Genomic DNA, 17,129 nt, shown 5'->3' on the forward strand with positions numbered 1-17,129 from the left:
CACTTTCAAAGTCAAATCAAAACAAAACACGCTAAAGAAAATTTAATGTTGTAGTTCTCAAACTGCAGTAAACATCCCATAGAGCCCCATTTCTAACTAGGCCACCACAAAATCTCACACTAAACGTCTCTTTGCCTCAGATTCTAGCACCCATCCTGCAAGCTTTCATGAAAAAAGTCTCATAGGATGCTAAAATGCTAAGATGAAAACTAATATCCAAGGAGACAAAACAAATATAAGTACCAGACTCTGATATTATGTAACTATCAACCGGGCTTAATATGCTAAGGACTCTCATATATATATTTAAAGTAGATTTTGTTAAAGATGAGTGGGTATAGATTCTCCTGCATTTTTTTTTGCACTTTCTATTGATTGGGGAGATCTTTTCTATACTTTTACTTTTAAGCTTTTTTTTTCTTTGACAATTAAGTACACATCTACCGAGTAGCAGACAATTTAATCATTTTTGCTATATTATTTGGAGAGGAATTGTTTTGGTTATTTAAAAAAAAACAAATACACTAGTCTGGATCTTTTAATTGCAAACTTGATGCCATTAACATCAGTGTTACCACTAGAAGATGAATACTAATTCCTGCCATTTGTTGATTGTTTAGTGATATTTGACTCCTTCCTCTCTTCATTATCTACTCTTCTAATGAGATTCAGTCTTTCTTATATTCTCATGGCTGTGAAAGATTTTGAGAACCACAAATAAAAATGAACAGAAAAAGAAAGAACCACCATGCTGAGTTATAGTTAAAGCACTAAACACACAAGCTGAGGAAAGACTATGGAAGGCCGCAAGAGAAAGCAGTGTTACATATAAACCCATGCGTCTAGGGTTCTCGGAGCCTCTCCTACCTAGATGCCCATGTCCTTCCCAATATTTGAGGAACTCTTTTCTATCATTTTATTTATGTTTTCTGCTTCTTTAGTTAGTACCTGCTTGTCTCTTCTCCTTCTTCTCTCTCTATGACCCACACATTTGGACTTTGAATGGTGGCCTGGAACTCTTACAGTCTCTATTTTTGCTTTCTTAATTTTCTTTATCATTATTTGAACGTTCATATTTGTCTGTCTTCAAGCTCTGGTATTCTATTCTCCAGTTGACCCACTCCCCTGGTGAAGATTCAACTAAGTTTTTATTTACTTTATGAATCTTTTCACTGCTGAAATTTCGATTTGTCCTTCCTACTTTTTAGCTCCTCGTTGAATTCTTCCATGTGTATGCTCGCCCTCCTCGTTTTGCTTGGCAGTTTATGCCTATTTAATAACTCATCTGGGTGCTGATTTCTGTCTCCTTTGGATTTGTTGATGATTCTCATCATTCTTTTCCGTTTGGGACTTTGCTAGACTTAAAATCAGTTACTGTGGAATTTTTTTCCTCTTTCAAGGAGTCATGCTGCCTTGTTTTTTGTTTTGTTTTGTTACTTTAATCTCTTGTGTTTCTGCATTGGCATTTGTAGATCTGGGTGTGGTTTGTGGGCAGAACCAGCTGCAGTTACTCTCAGATATAGTTTCTCAGACACAAGGCTGAGGTGAACCACAAGTCATTGGCCAGTTATTCCTAGATTTCAATTGTCTCCTCTTGGGACAGGAAAGCCACACAGATGTGATAACCAGTGCCTACAGAACACTTCCATATCCTGCCCTTTGAGTCTCTGACTTTCAGCTAACTACATTCCCATAGACAATCACTTATTACCCTTTGTGGAGCCCTGATGGTTAGCATCATTGATTAGTGGACTCCAGTGAGAAACAGTCTACCCACTGACTCCTACTGACTTCCCACCGAAAGGAGCCCCCCATGGTTCTGACTCAGTCTCTCTCCTATAATTAGACTGGTTCTCCAAGCAAATACAAGGTGGATCTGTACCTGGCCCTTCCTGGAGGATTCCAGAAACTGGACAATGCAGGGGAACTTGACTACTGAAGCTGAAGACTCAAATAGGAGCCTCTCAAAATGGGTTCTACCACCATCGCAACAAATGCTGAGAACAAGACAGAAATTTCCCAGTGCCAATAATCTAGTATCCAGGACGCCTGCCTGGTTAGACTTTAAATTTGCTCAGTGACAAACGAGATCAGTGTTAATTGTGTTTCTTGAGCAGCTCTCGTTTGTTTTTCTCTTTTGTCAGCCTCAGCCATCTGCCATCTTGATCCCTCAGTCTCACGTGGTGATATCTATCTTTCTGTGTGTGTGTGTGTATCTCTGTGTGTCTCTCTGTGTCATCTCTCTGTCTCTATGTGTCTCTGTTCCTCTGTGTCTTCCTTTGTCCTTTGTGCTCTCTCTCTCTTTCTCTCTCTCTCTCTCTCTCTCTCTCTCTCTCTCTCTCTCTCTCTCTCCAACTTGCTTCATGCTTTTCTGGGCTTGAGTGTGCTTAAGAAAACACATTTTACGATCATCAGAATAACCCCCCCTTTAAATAAAAAACTGTCATAATCACTTTTGCACAAATTATTCAAAATGTACTATTTTGCTCCCCACTCTGGAAAGCTTCTCATATCAGGTGCTTCACCAAAAGCTCAAATCTTAACAAACCCCCAAAAATCCCAATTGTGAAGACTGTAGCTTCTAGTATGTCAAAGGTAAAACTAATAATGCGGATGAGGATCATAAGCTTGACTTTGTGAAAGTTAAGACCTGATGCCTCCACAGGCCAACAGCATGGCGGGTGCTCTGCTGAAGAGAAAGGCGCATGTCCACTGCCCTCACTAACGTATCATGCTGAAGCACTTGATCATCATCACCTCACATAGGTGCTCCCTACAGCCCAGGAAGCATAATGGGCTGGGGGTTGGGATCCCTGCAAGAGATCACAATTTATATTGAATTTACAGCAATTCAGTCCTTAACTTGTACCATTTCTTCTTTGAGGCATTTTGGGGTAAAAAGCAATTACAAGCATATTATTGAAAGACATACCAGAGCCAATGCCTTTTTTGTTAGGAGCAGTTGGACATAAGAAATGGAGCCTGAGGAAAAAGTGTGGAGGCAGATGGGAGAGGATAGGGAGAGATATACGAGACAGTTTTCACAAATGGTAGCCTGCCTCTTCAACTTGGTAAGAAACTCTGGCAAAGACTCTCATGATAAGATACCCTTCAAAGCTGGAAATATGTCGTGGATTAAGAATGTTTGCTGTTCTTCCAGAGAACCAGAGTTCAATGGCCAGCACCTATACAGGGCAGTTTACAATTGTCTAAAATTCCAGCTTCAAATGATACAGCACCCTCTTCTGACTTCTATGGGCATCTGCACATACTTGGTACTCTCTCACACATATATACACGAATAAAAGTCATCAACTTTTTAAAAATAAAAATAAAGATACCCTTCAAAATAGTAAACTATCTTAATCGTGGGGCTGTAGGATGATATAACTAACAAACAAAATCCTGAGGAAAGCTCAAGACGGGATCAATAGTGTCTAGTTCAAACCAATGCTGAGAAAATATTTGGGGAAGAGAAAATATTCTTTTTTTTTTTCGGAGCTGGGGACTGAACCCAGGGCCTTGCGCTTGCTAGGCAAGCGCTCTACCACTGAGCTAAATCTCCAATCCCAAGAGAAAACATTCTAATCCTGCAAATGACAGGAGATGGCATAAAGTGGAAAGGATACACAGATAAAGCATTCAGAGCAGTCCCTTCTGTCTTCCATGTTGAAGCTCCCAGACCTTGGTGAAGACATCTCTTTAAATAAAGATTTTCTTGCTGACTACAGTGTTCTTTCTCTGTGTACATATTCCTCACTGAATACTCAACAAGAGCACAAGCACCGAAGAAACTTAGCACAGCACCTTCTTTAAGACTGAGTCTATCCACCCCACTTCTTCATCCTCTCTAACTTTAATTGTGTTTGTCATTGTTTCTCCTGATGGTACTGCTATTAAAAAAAACACATTAATGCCTGATTTTAGATGGCAGAAACCTGAAAGACATGATCTCATAGCCAGCTGGTTGGATTATTATACAATGGTTCTGGATGGGAATAAAATAAAGACAAATATTTCACATCCCATACATGTATATAAATAAAAAAACGCACTTGAGTTGAAGGTGTAGTTAAGTCATATATCTTTTGTCTAGGCTGCTCCAAGGCCCTGGAACTGACTCTGAGCACAAGAAACAATAATAATAAAAATGCTGTTGCTATTATGTGAAACTACATTCATTCCAAACATTATACATACCCACAAAAAGATCTATAAATGTATAAAAGTTGTCTGTAGACTTTAGAGTCAGAAGGTGATGGGACTGATAAACAAAAATTTATGAAATTAAGGATATTATAAAATAAATCACACTAGCCCCACAACTGTCAACTCCTTGCTCCATTCGAGTAACTAAAAGGATCTAAGCATCCTTAGGGCTTTCTGTGGCTATTCAGCACCCTCCTCTTCACAATGAATGTCTCTTACCCTTTTGTTTGCATCTTTTTTCTATCACCCCATTTTCTATTTGTCGTAATACTGAGGTTGAACTCAGGTCCACAAATATGCTAGAAAAGCACTCTACCACCTAGCTACACCCCCCAGCCCCTTTTTATTTATATTAGGAGACAAAGTCTCATCAAGTTACATAAACTAGCTTAACTCACCATGTATCCTTACAACTGCTTTTTTTTTTCTTTTCTTTCGGAGCTGGGGACTGAACCCAGGGCCTTGCGCTTGCTAGGCAAGTGCTCAACCACTGAGCTAAATCCCCAACCCTCACCATGTATCCTAGACTTGTATTCTTCCAAACTTAGCCTCCCAGGTAGGTAGGGATGAGCGTTACTTCCAGTTAAATTAATTTTATTGTTTATTTATGCTGATTGTCCTACTATCTTTCTTATTGGCATCCTTAATTTCTCAATCCTTGACCCTTTAACTACATCCTGGTCTTCCTACTTTATTACCTTTCTCAATATTGTGACAGAAAGAATAACTGACGGAACAGTTTAAGAGGGGAAGGGTTTGTTTGGGCACATAGTTTATGAGAGTACAGTCCTTTGTGGTGGGGAAGGCATGCATGAAGTCTGGATTAGCTTGGTTTGTACCAGTAAAAGTATAGAACAAGTGCTACAAACCAGGAAATAAGAGAGCTAGGATGGAAAGTAGAATCAGCCTTTTCTTTCTTGGTCCTAAGTCTGCAAGATAGGTACCATGGATGAAGATTCCATAATCTCCCAAAACAGTGCCAACAGCTAGGGACCGAGCATCCAAATACATGAGCCTGTTAGGGATGGACTTCGTATTGAAATCACAACTTAACATCTTTCGCTGCCAGCTGTGTCACAGAGCAAAAAATCAATCTGGTTTGCACTGTTTAAAAGTTAGCAACTTCTGTAATTCAGACAATCTCATCACGATGTGAGCTGTTGATTAAAAAGAAAAAAAGTTAAAGATGTCTAATATGCAGTGGCATATATTAAGCATTCTTGTTCCCAAAGGGAAGGGTGGAGATAATGGAAAAACACTGGAAAGAAAAGCAGCAAGGAAAGTTCTATGTCTAGCATCTGGATTACAACTGTCTTGGCTAGATCCATGCCACCTGAAGCAACTGGGCTAGCTTCCCTCACATGCCTGCAGATTTCCTTGGTGTCCATGTGTCTCTGAACAACCTGAGGTCTCCACTGCAACCAATGTTTCACCTTTACAACTTCATAAAATGGCATACCATGGCCTTGTTGCAGTGAATATGACAGGCTGTACATCTATACAGCACATTAGCTTTTCTTCTGGAACATTCTCACAAGCTTCCACCATTCTGTCACTCATTTTGCATGCCTGCATAACAGAATGATATAAATGGCAGCAAATTCTGCTGCCAGTTGTAGATTTAATCTATTCCCCCTTGAAGCTTGACTGCTGAAGTCTCATGGTGCTCACACCCCTATATCAGGAAGAACTTAGTTATTCATGCTGAAGCAGGATACCCCAAGAGCAGCAGTTCTCAACTTATGGCTCACAATTACCACAGGGGTCTCATGTCAAGATATCCTACAGATTGGATATTTATATTACAATTCATAACAGTAGCAAAATCACAGTTAGGAAGTAGCCATGAAATAATTTTATACTTGGGGATCACCACAACATGAGGAATTATATTAAAGGGTTGCAGCATTAGGAATGTTACAAACCACTACCCTGAAGAGAATTCTCACCTTCAAGGCACCGACTCTGTTATCTCAGGCAGATTTCAAAGTATCTCCCTAATTTCATGAAGGTCTATAACAATGAAGACAGCATTGTTCACAGCCATTTTCTCTACAACTATCAAGTCCCAGGTCTTTTATCCCCAAGTTACACATTTTTCACCCCGGTCAGTTCCATTTTCTTCTCAAATTTCTCACTGTAAATTTGGCTAAAACAGTGGGCAGTAACCATGTCACAGCCTGAATATTCAGCTGTATTGAAATTCTCTCTCTCCAATAATATACCCCATCAACTATTCACTCAGCTTCACTCAGGTCTCGACACATGAGTAGAACAAAGGCAGTCTTATTGCTAGAACATAGTGTGAATGGAAATGTTCCAATTTCCAGTTTTTTCCTTGTTTTCTTCCAAGATTTCATGAGTACAGTCTTTGCTCTTCACATCCCTCTCCCAGTCTGAACTTTCACCATAACAACCCATTAGGTTTCATTGACAACATTCTATGGCAGCTATAGACCCCAACTCCAAATTATTCCATATTCTTCCCACAAAGCTATTATAAGGATACTACAAGGTCAAGTTTATTACAACAATGTCCTCCATTTCTCAACCAGTTTGCTATGTCCCTCACGCTTCTTGTTACTCAGACTGAAAACCTGACAAAGAAAGTCAATGGAGAAAAAGCTTACTTTGATGCATTGTTTAAAAGAATATAGTCTGATCCTTCCATTTTCCATCTGAGCCCAGAGCTGACCCTTTGCCAGAACTCTCTGTATGCAAATCCTGCTTGGAAAGAGCTGGTCATCGAGGAGTGTTGACACACAGACTTATAGGAGAGTCAAGCCACTGTCAGAGATAGCAAGAACAGATAACACCAGAGATAACCAGATAGTGAAAGGCAAGTGCAAGAATGTAAGCAACAGAAGCCAAGGCCACGTGGCATCATCAGAACCCAGTTCTCCCACCACAACAAATCCTGGATACCCCGACACACTGGAAAAGCAAGATTCAGATTTAAAGTCACATTTCATGATGATGAAAGAGGACTTTAAGAAGGACATAAATAACTCCCTTAAGGGAATACAGGAGATGGGGTTGGGGATTTAGCTCAGTGGTAGAGCGCTTGCCTAGCAAGCACAAGGCCCTGGGTTCGGTTCCCAGCTCCTAAAAAAAAGAAAAGAAAAAAAAAAGAAATACAGGAGAACACAGGTAAACAAGTAAAAGTCCTTAAAGAAGAAACACAAAAATCCCTTACAGAGTTAGAGGAAAACAAAACCAAGCAGGTGAAGGAATGGAACAAAACCACCCAGGTTCTAAAAATGGAAATACAAACAATAAAGAAATCACAAGAGGAGACAACCCTGGAGATAGAAAACCTAGGAAAGAGATCAGGAGTCGTAGAAGCAAGCATCACAAACAGAACACAAAGAGATAGAAAAGAGAATCTCAGGGGCAGAAGATACCATAGAAAACATTTGCACAATAGTCAAAGAAAGTGCAAAGTGCAAAAAGATCCTAACCCAAAATATCCAGGAAATCCAGGACACAATAAGAAGATCAAACCTAAGGATAATAAGTATAGAAAAGAGCAAAGGTTCCCAACTTAAAGGGTTAGTAAATATCTTCAACAAAATTATAGAAGAAATCTTACCTAATCTAAAGAAAGAGATGCCCATAAACATGCAAGAAACCTACAGAACTTCAAATAGATTGGACCAGAAAAGAAATTTCTCCTATCATGTAATAGTCAAAACAGCAAACACACAAAACAAAGAAAGAATATTAAAAGTGATAAGGGAAAAGTGTCAAATAACATATAAAGGCAGACCTATCAGAATTATACCAGACATCTCAACAGAGACTATGAAAGCTAGAAGATCCTGGGCAGATGTCATACAGTCCCTAAGAGAACATAAATGTTAGCCCAGAATACTATACTTAGCAAAACTCTTCATTAACATAGATGGAGAAACCAAGATATTCCATGACAAAACCAAATTTACACAATATCTTTCCAAAAATCCAGCCCTACAAAGGATAATAGATAGAAAACTCCAATATGAGGGAAACTACACCCTAGAAAAAGCAAAAAAGGAATCTTCTTTCAACTAACTCAGAAAAAGATGGCCACAAAAACATAATTCCACCTCTAACAACAAAAATAATAGGAATCAACAATCATTAATCAGAAATGTCTCTTAATATCAATGGACTCAATTTCCCAATAAAAACTGGATCTATAAACAGGACGCAGCATTTTGCTGCATACAGGAAACACACCTCAGTGACAAAGACAGACACTTCCTCAGAGTAAAAGGCTGAGAAAAAAATTTCCAAGCAAATGGTCTCAAGAAACAAGCTGAAGTAGCCATTCTAATATCAAATAAAATAGACTTTTAACCAAAAGTTATCAAAAAAGATAAGAAAGGACATTTCATATTCATCAAAGAAAAAATCCACCAAGATAAGCTCATAATTCTGAATATCTATACTCCAAATGCAAGAGCACCTATATTCATAAAAAACAAAAAAACAAACAAACAAACAAAAAACACGTTACTAAAGCTTAAAACACATATTGCACCTCACAAAATAATAGTAGGAGAATTCAACACCCAGCTCTTATCAAGGGACAGATCATGGAAACAGAAACTAAAAAAAAAAAAAAAAAAAAAAAAAAAAAAAAAAAAAAAAAACCCACAGTGAAACTCACCTATTAAACATATCCCAAACATCAAAAGAAAACGTATTGGAATTGCATTGAAAATAGAATTGTATAAAGGGATATGCTCACATGTTGAATACTGAAAGTCCTAATCCATGAATATAGCAGGCTTCATTTTAAAATTTTAAGGCCCATAGGTACAAATGTATGGCTTTCTTGTGTTCATCTAATTAATTGATATAATTTATATTGTATTCGATTTTAGTTTCATTTCAGCTACCATGAATAAGGTTTATTTTTGAACATGATGTAAATATTATTTATGTAAATAAAGCTGAACTTTTCAAGTGTGAAAAAAAAGCACAATGAAACTAACAAGTTATGAACCAAATGGATTTAACAGATATCTATAGAAAATTTCATCCTAAAACAAAAGTATATAGTTCTCAGCACCTCATTGTACCTTCTTTTAAATGTACCATATAATTGATCACAAAACAGGCCTCAACAGATACAAGAAGATTAAAATAATCCCTTGCATCCTATCAGATCACCATAGACTAAGGCTGGTCTTCAATAACAACAAAAATGACAGAAAGCCCACATACACATGGAAGCTTAACAACGCTCTACCCAACGATAATTTGGTCAAGGAGGAAATAAAGAAAGACATTAAAAACTTTTTAGAATTTAATGAAAATGAAGCACAACATACCCAAACTTGCTGGACAAAATGAAGCAATGCTAAGACGAAAACACATAGCTCTGAGAACCTCCAAAAAGAAACTGGAGAGAGCATACACTAGCAGCTTGACAGCACACCTGAAAGCTCTAGAACAAAAAGAAGCAAATATACCCAAGAGGAGTAGAAGGCAGGAAATAATCAAACTCAGGGCTGATATCAGCCTACTAGAAACAAAAAGAACTATGCAAAGAATCAACAGAACTAGGAGCTGGTTCTTTGAGAAAATCAACAAGAGAGATAAACCATTAGCCAGACTAACCAGAGGGCACAGAGAGTGTATCCAAATTAACAAAATCAGAAATGAAAAGGGAGTCATAATAACAGAAACTGGGGAAATTCAAAAAATGATCAGATCCTACTGCCAAAGCCTATACTCAACAAAACTGGAAAGTCTGGATAAAATGGACTTAACAAAGTTAAGTCAGGATCAGATAAACCATCGAAACAGCCCCATAACCCCTAAAGAAATAGAAGCAGTTATTAAAAGTCTCCCAACCAATAAAAGCCCAAGACCAGATGGGTTTAGGGTAGAATTCTATCAGACATTCATAGAAAGCCTAATACCAATACACTCCAAACTATTCTACAAAGTAGAAACAGAAGGAACATTACCCAATGCCTTCTATGAAGCCACAATTACGCTTATGCCTAAAAGACACAAAGACCCAACAAAGAAAGAGAACTTCTGAACAATTTCCCTCATAAATATTGATGCCAAAATACTCAATAAAATTCTCTTGAACAGAATCCAAAACATCAAAATAATCATCCATCATGATCAAGTAGGCTTCACCCATGAGTACAGGGATGGTTAAATATAGATAAATCCATTGATGTACTTCACTATACAAACAAACTCAAGGGAAAAACCACATAATCATCTCCTTAGATGCTGAGAAAGCATTTGACAAAATTCAACACTCCTTGATGGTAAGAGTCTTGGAAAGATCAGAAAGTCAAGGCCCCTACCTAAACACAGTAAAAGCAATATACAGTAAGCTGGTAGCCAACATCAAACTAAATGGAGAGAAACTTGAAGCAAACCCACTAAAATCAGGGACTAGACAAGGCTGCCCACTCTCTCCCTACTTATTCAATATAGTTCTCAAAGTCCTAGCCAGAGCAATCAGACAGCAAAAGGAGGTAAAAGGGATCCAAATATAAAAAGAAGTCAAAATATCACTATTTGCAGATGATATGATAGTATACTTAAGTGACCCCAAAAATTCCACCAAAGAACTCTTACAGCTGATAAATAACTTCAGCAAATTGGCTGGATATAAAATGAACTCAAACAAACCAGAGTAGCCTTCCTCTACTCAAATGATAAACAGTCTGAGAAAGAAATTTAGGAAATAACACCCTTCACAATAGTCACTAATAATATAAAATACCTTGGTGTGACTCTAACCAAGCTAGTGAAAGATCTGTATGATAAGAACTTCAAGTCTCTGAAGAGAGAAATTGAAGAAGTTCTCAACATGGAAAGATCTCCCATGCATATAGATTAGCAGGATGAATATAGTAAAAATGGCTATCTTGCTGAATGCAATCTATAGATTCAGTGTAATCCCCCATCAAAATTCCAAGTCAATTCTTCATAGAATTAGAAAGAACAATTTGCAAATTCATTTGGAATAACAAGAACCCCAGGGGAGGAAAAACTATTCTCAACAATAAAAGAACTTCTGGGGGTAATCACCATCTCTGACTTTAAGCACTATTACAGAGCAATAGTGATAAAAACTGTATGGTATTGGTACAGCGACAGGTAGATAGACCAGGGGAATAGAATTGAAGACCCAGATATGAACCTACTCACCTTTGGCCACCTGATCTTTGACAAAGGAGATAAAACCATCCAATGGAAAAAAGATAGCATTTTCAACAAATGGTGCTGGTTCACTTGGAGGTCAGCATATTGAAGAATGCAAATTGATCCATTGTACAAAGCTCAAGTCCAAGTGGGTCAAGGGCCCACACATAAAACCACATACAGTGAAACTAATAGAAGAGAATGTGGGTAAGAGCCTAGAACACATTGGCACAGGGGATAATTTCCTGAACAGAATGCCAATGGCTTGTGCTGTAAAAACAAGAATAAACATATGGGACCTCATAAAATTGCAAAGCTTCTGTAAGGCAAAGAACAATGTCATTAGGACAAAATGGCAGCAAACAGATTAGGAAAAGATCCTACATCTGATAGAGAGCTAATATCCAATATATACAAAGAACTCAAGAAGTTAGACTCTAGAGAATCAAATGACCCTATTAAAATATCGGGTATAGAGCTAAACAAAGAATTCTCAACTGAGGCATATCAAATGGCCCAAGAAGTACCTAAAGAAATGTTTGACATCCTTAATCATCAGGGAAATACAAATCAAAACAACCCTGAGATTCCACCTCACACCAGTCAGAATGGATAAAATCAAAAACTCAGGTAACTGCAGGTGCTGGTAAGAATGTGGAGAAAGAACACTCCTCCATTGTTGGTGGGATTGAAAGCTGGTACAACCACTCTGGAAGTCAATCTGGTGGTTCCTCATAAAATTGGGCATAGTACTACCTGAGGATCCAGCTATACCATTCCTGGGCATATAACCAAAAGATGGCCCAACATACAACAAAGACACATGCTCTACTATGTTCATAGCAGCCTTATTTATAATAGCCAGAAGCTGGAAAGAACCCAGATGTCCTTCAGCAGAGGAATGGATACAGAAAATGTGATGCATTTACACAATGGAATATTACTCAGCTATCAAAAACAATGACTTTATAAAATTCATAGACAAATGGTTGGAACTGGAAAATATCATCCTGAGTGAGGTAACACAGTCACAAAAGAACACACATGGTATGCACTCACTGATAAGTGGATATTAGCCCAAACACTCTGAATACTCAAGATACAATCAACAGACCATATGAAGTTCAAGAAGAAGGATGGCCAAAATCTGAATGCTTCAGTCCTTTTTAAAAGAGGGAACAAAAGTACAAAAATACAGGAGGAATTATGGAGACAAAGTTTGGAGCAGAGACTGAAAGGCCATCCAGAAACTGCCCAACCAGGGGGTCCAGCCCATATACAGCCACAAAACCCAGACCCTATTTCAGATGCCAAGAAGTGCATGCTGAGAGAAGCCTGATGTAGCTGTCTCCTGAGAAGCCCTACCAGAACCTGACAAATACAGAGGTGGATGCTCACAGCCAACAATTGAACTGAGAACAGGGTCCCCCAATGGAGGAGTTAGAGAAAGGAGCTGAAGTGGTTTGTAACCCCATAAGAAGAACAACAATATCAACCAACCACACCCCCTGCCCCAAGCTCCCAGGGACTAAACCAACCACCAAAGACACATGGAGGGACCCATGGCTCTAGCTGCATATGTAGCAGAAGATGGCCTTGTTGGGGATCAATGGGAGGAGAGGCCCTTGGTCCTGTCAAGGCTTGATGCCCCCATGTAGTGGAGTGTCAGGGCAGGGCGGTGGAAAGTTGTGGGTGTGTGGGTTGGGGAGCACCCTAATAGAAGCAGTGGGGGATAGTGGGTTTCTGGAGGAGAAACCAGGAAACAGGATAACATTTGAAATGTAAATAAAAAATATCCCAAAAATGGGGAAAATGTCAAAAAAAAGAAGAGAGAAAGAAAGAAGAAAGAAAGAAGAAAGAAAGAAAGAAGAAAGGAAGGAAGGAAGGAAGGAAGGAAGAAAGGAAGGAAGGAAGGAAGGAAGGAAGGAAGGAAGGAAGGAAGGAAGGAAGAAAGAAAGAGTATAGTCCATCATGTAGGGATACAGATGATGTGGAGGCCGAATCACCTTGGTCCATGGCAGTGCCAACACAGGGGAAGGGTAATTGTCATGTGACACTAACTAAGAAGAACATAGCTGAGGGTGGGAGTATGGTTAGCCAAAAACTCAGAAGGTCTTTTCCAACTGGCTTCCATAGCCAAGAAGTCCCATAACCTCCCATAGTAGTCCCACCAACGAGGAGCCAAGTATACAAACACGTGAACATAGGAAGATCATTTTACATCCCACTCAATTTTGTACACAAACATTTATGTCCAAAGTAACTCTGCCCTTCTACAGAAAGACTCATACTGGCGAGCCACAGGTTGGAATAGAATAGGAGGCTCAGCTGAACTCTGTTTTGTCTTTCAGTTTTCAATCCCCTCGTGTCTCTCCCCCTTGCCCTCTCTTCTCTTCCCTCCCAACATCCCTTTGCTGCCCTTCCTTTCTCTGCTTGTCTCCTTTTTCCTTTCTCTGTTTCTTACCTCAATTATTCCTAACAGTGCCAGGCTCTGGGGTTTACCCAAGTCCATTTATAATCACCAGTCTGCAGTTTTCTTTCTAAAGTCAGACCGCCTCCTCTAATATCAAAGTCCAGCTCAGTCAGGGATCATTTGGAGCCCCTCCTCCCACTGACCTGCTTCCACTGGATTTTCTTCCTGCCTGGGAAAAGATGTCTCTAGCCTGGAGAACATTGCAGAAAGCTTTCTACCTGGAGACCTCTCTGAGAATCCTCCAGATGCGTCCATCCCTGAGCTGTGAGTGTAAACCGTTGGATAAGGGTTGGCAGAGGGTTGAGAGAAGGGGAAAGCCTGAACTTTGGAGCCGATTGCCTGGGGTGTGAGACAATCCACGTTGAGTAAGGGCTTGGGGATTTTAAAGACACATTTGTAACAGTCAATGGTCTGAGCCTTCCTAACCCAGAGGTTTCATTTCTGTCAGTATTTAATGGTGGCCCTCATTGGTTCTAAAGTGAAATCAATGGGTAATAAAACCTGATAATAGACAACCTAGAAATTAGAACCAGCTATTTCTACTTTGACATGGAGAAGAAATCCAACGAAAATAAGCCAAAATGAGATATTATGTTCAATAAATAAATCCCTGGAATTCTTATTTTAAAAGACATAGGTTCTCATGTAGGAGGTAACATTCCCAAATACGGAGAGGGAGAGAGAGAGAGAGAGAGAGAGAGAGAGAGAGAGAGAGAGAGAGAGAGAGAGAGAGAGAGAGAGAGAGAGGTGAGTTGTTTTTCTAAGCTCATCCAAGCCAGGTTGAAACTAGTTAGACTCTCACCTCTCTGCAGCAGGAATAAGAAATTTAAGGAGATGTGGAGTAGCCAGACAGGAATCTTTACAAATTATTTCCATGTTCCAATGATCTTCATGTGGGTTTGTTCTTTCTAACCTCACTCACAACATAAGTATTAATTTCCTTTCTAAACACATACGCTTAAACAGACATATTTACGGGCCATTAGGAAACCCATGCCCATATACCATAAATGGTATATAGGACCCTTTTCCATCCCTCTTCATGATCATTTTTGTCTTATCCATATCTTCCCATTTTCACTCCTTTGGTCTCAGGTCTCCTCTCCATTCTCATCTGGCAATTTTGTAAAAATACATGGCTACCCACAACCATCCTTAAGTCCATTTCCAGGAGATCCAATCACTTCTCCTGATCTTTGTGAGCACCGTGCATGCAAAGGGGGCATGTAAATACACGCAGGAAATACATACACATAAAATAAGCAGGCTTAATAATTAAAATAAAATAAAAATGAATACAATCAAAAGCAGAAACATGTAAATTCCAACAAGATTGAAAGCCAGATGTGTCTGGCTCCAAACTCTGAGGTTATACCACTGTTTCACTGCCCTTTCCAATCCTGTTAACTCCAGTTTCCCAGACAGATAGATTATGCATGAACCCAGGAGGTGGGAGACCACACTGAAATTACTCTATGCTGACAGAGTGAGAGAAAATGCCTTGGAGTCCCTTTCTCTTCAACCAACAACTCCAAGATGGTAGAGCTGTCTTCATGGTGATAGTACAGAAGGCATGGTGCCCAGAGAGGTGTTGTCCTGTTTATTTTCTTTTTTAACTTTTAAACTTTTCATTTTGACACGATAGTTGCGCATGTGTATATAGTACAGTGCAGAATGTGGTATATGTGGGTACTGTGCCATCATCACGTCAGGATGATTAGCATCCCCAGCTCCTCAGTTTTCATGTTTGGAGCATGTGACTTCCTATGGTGGTTTAGATGACAATGGCCCCCATTGACTCATAAATTTGAATGCTTGGTCACCAGAGAGTGGAACTGTTTGAGAAGGCCTGGGGGGTGTGACCTCATTGGAGGAGAAGTATCACTGGGAATAAGTTTTAGGGTTTCAAAAAGTCATGCCAGGCCCAGTGTCACTCTCTGCCTGCTGCCTACAGTTCAGAATAGAAAACTACGCCCCTCTGGTTCTTTCCATGATTCATCATGAACTAACTCTCTTAAACAGATTAAGTGCTTTAAAAAAAAGAGTTTCCTTGGTCATGGTGTCTCTTCACACTGATAGAGTAGTAACTAAGACACCTCTTCTTTTTTAGTTCTTTGTAATATATGAATTCCAATAACCCTACTGTGCCACAGAACACTAACATTCTTGTTATGTGACTAGTTCAATTATCTTTTTTTTTGTATCTTTCCAGACTCTAATAATCATCCTTCTACACTCTTCTCCTTTCATACAGTCCATTTTAGTTTTCAGTATATGAAGTTTTTCTTTTTCTTTGATTAATTCATGTTGCTTAGTATATTCCCAAGTTCCAATCATCATCTTTCTACAAACGACAGGATTTGATTCTTTTCATGGCTGGATAATAACGATGTTATTGTGCACATTCACTACATTATCTTATTTAATTTTTCTACCTTTATTCATCCATATAGGGGCCTCTGTTGATTCCACGTCTTGTCTAAAGTGAATAGTGCCACGTTAAACATAAGCATAGAAGTTTCTTTTTAACATGCTGGTTTCTTTTCCTTTGGATATACTACAAAAAATGGGACAGCTGAGTCGTGTGGTAGATACTTTAAGATTTTGAAAATTTGACATGCTGTTTGCCATAACAGCTATACTAATTTATATTCCAAATAACAGCACATAAGAATGATCTTTTCTCAACATTCTCAAGAATATTTTTGTTGTTGTATTTAGCTTGGATTTTTTTATACTAACCATTCTGACTGAAAGGTGATACCTTAAAGTCATCTGCAGTTGTTGCTTGGAATCGTTATATATAGAGTTCTATCAATAAACCTAGGGAAAAGTAATCTTACAGATGTGTGCCATATAGCCTTTAATTCCTAGTCTTCCAAACACTCTTCAAGTCCCTATATGTATTTGTTTACCGTTACGTGTACATTTGTACTCACCAGACCCCAAATTACGTCAAAGTTTCACAGCTGAACAAGCAACAACCACCACTTCTGATTTACTTCAGAAAAAAGCTGTGGTAAAAAGTATTGGAAAAAAAAACGCAGCCTGGGATTTCTACCCCACTTTTGGTTATTGAATTCCAGGATAAAAAACATGCACAGTCTTTATATTTTTAATATGCTTAATGTGCCTAATAAGAAACACAGTAGCTAGGCAACGGCCTACCTTCCATGTTATTGGAATCCACCTACCTATTGATAACCCTGAGTAACTATGTTTTATCTGGGTTGCTTCTAGCTCTAATTGGCCAGCCCTCAGGGCCACGCTTTTATGGCTC

At 38.9% G+C, this 17,129-nt stretch overlaps 2 protein-coding genes and 1 long non-coding RNA gene across 27 annotated transcripts in view; 2 read left to right on the forward strand and 1 right to left on the reverse strand.

The window, feature by feature from the left end:
- The window catches only part of Prlr (prolactin receptor), a 180,685-nt gene extending 178,233 nt beyond the window's left edge, over positions 1-2,452 (forward strand). For all 25 annotated transcript variants that reach the window (XM_087616253.1, XM_087616223.1, XM_087616224.1 and 22 more), the window contains 1 exon segment: positions 1,847-2,452. In XM_087616253.1, the coding sequence (XP_087472379.1) occupies positions 1,847-1,939 (93 nt within the window). In that variant the 3' untranslated portion in view covers positions 1,940-2,452.
- LOC147996115 (uncharacterized) lies at positions 2,299-13,924 on the reverse strand. The gene is made up of 2 exons (XR_015674181.1): positions 13,841-13,924; positions 2,299-2,813 (listed from the first exon to the last, which is right to left on the reverse strand). It is a non-coding gene; the product is annotated as an uncharacterized LOC147996115 (long non-coding RNA).
- A 67-nt stretch (positions 13,925-13,991) lies between these two features.
- Positions 13,992-17,129, forward strand: part of Agxt2 (alanine-glyoxylate aminotransferase 2) — a 48,577-nt gene continuing 45,439 nt past the window's right edge. Inside the window, 1 exon segment of the mRNA NM_031835.2 lies at positions 13,992-14,113. Within this exon segment, the coding sequence (NP_114023.1) occupies positions 14,029-14,113 (85 nt within the window). The 5' untranslated portion in view covers positions 13,992-14,028.

Source organism: Rattus norvegicus, chromosome 2 (genome assembly GCF_021556685.1).
Source record: "Rattus norvegicus strain SHRSP/BbbUtx chromosome 2, alternate assembly SHRSP_T2T, whole genome shotgun sequence".
In the NCBI taxonomy this organism is placed as follows: domain Eukaryota; kingdom Metazoa; phylum Chordata; class Mammalia; order Rodentia; family Muridae; genus Rattus; species Rattus norvegicus.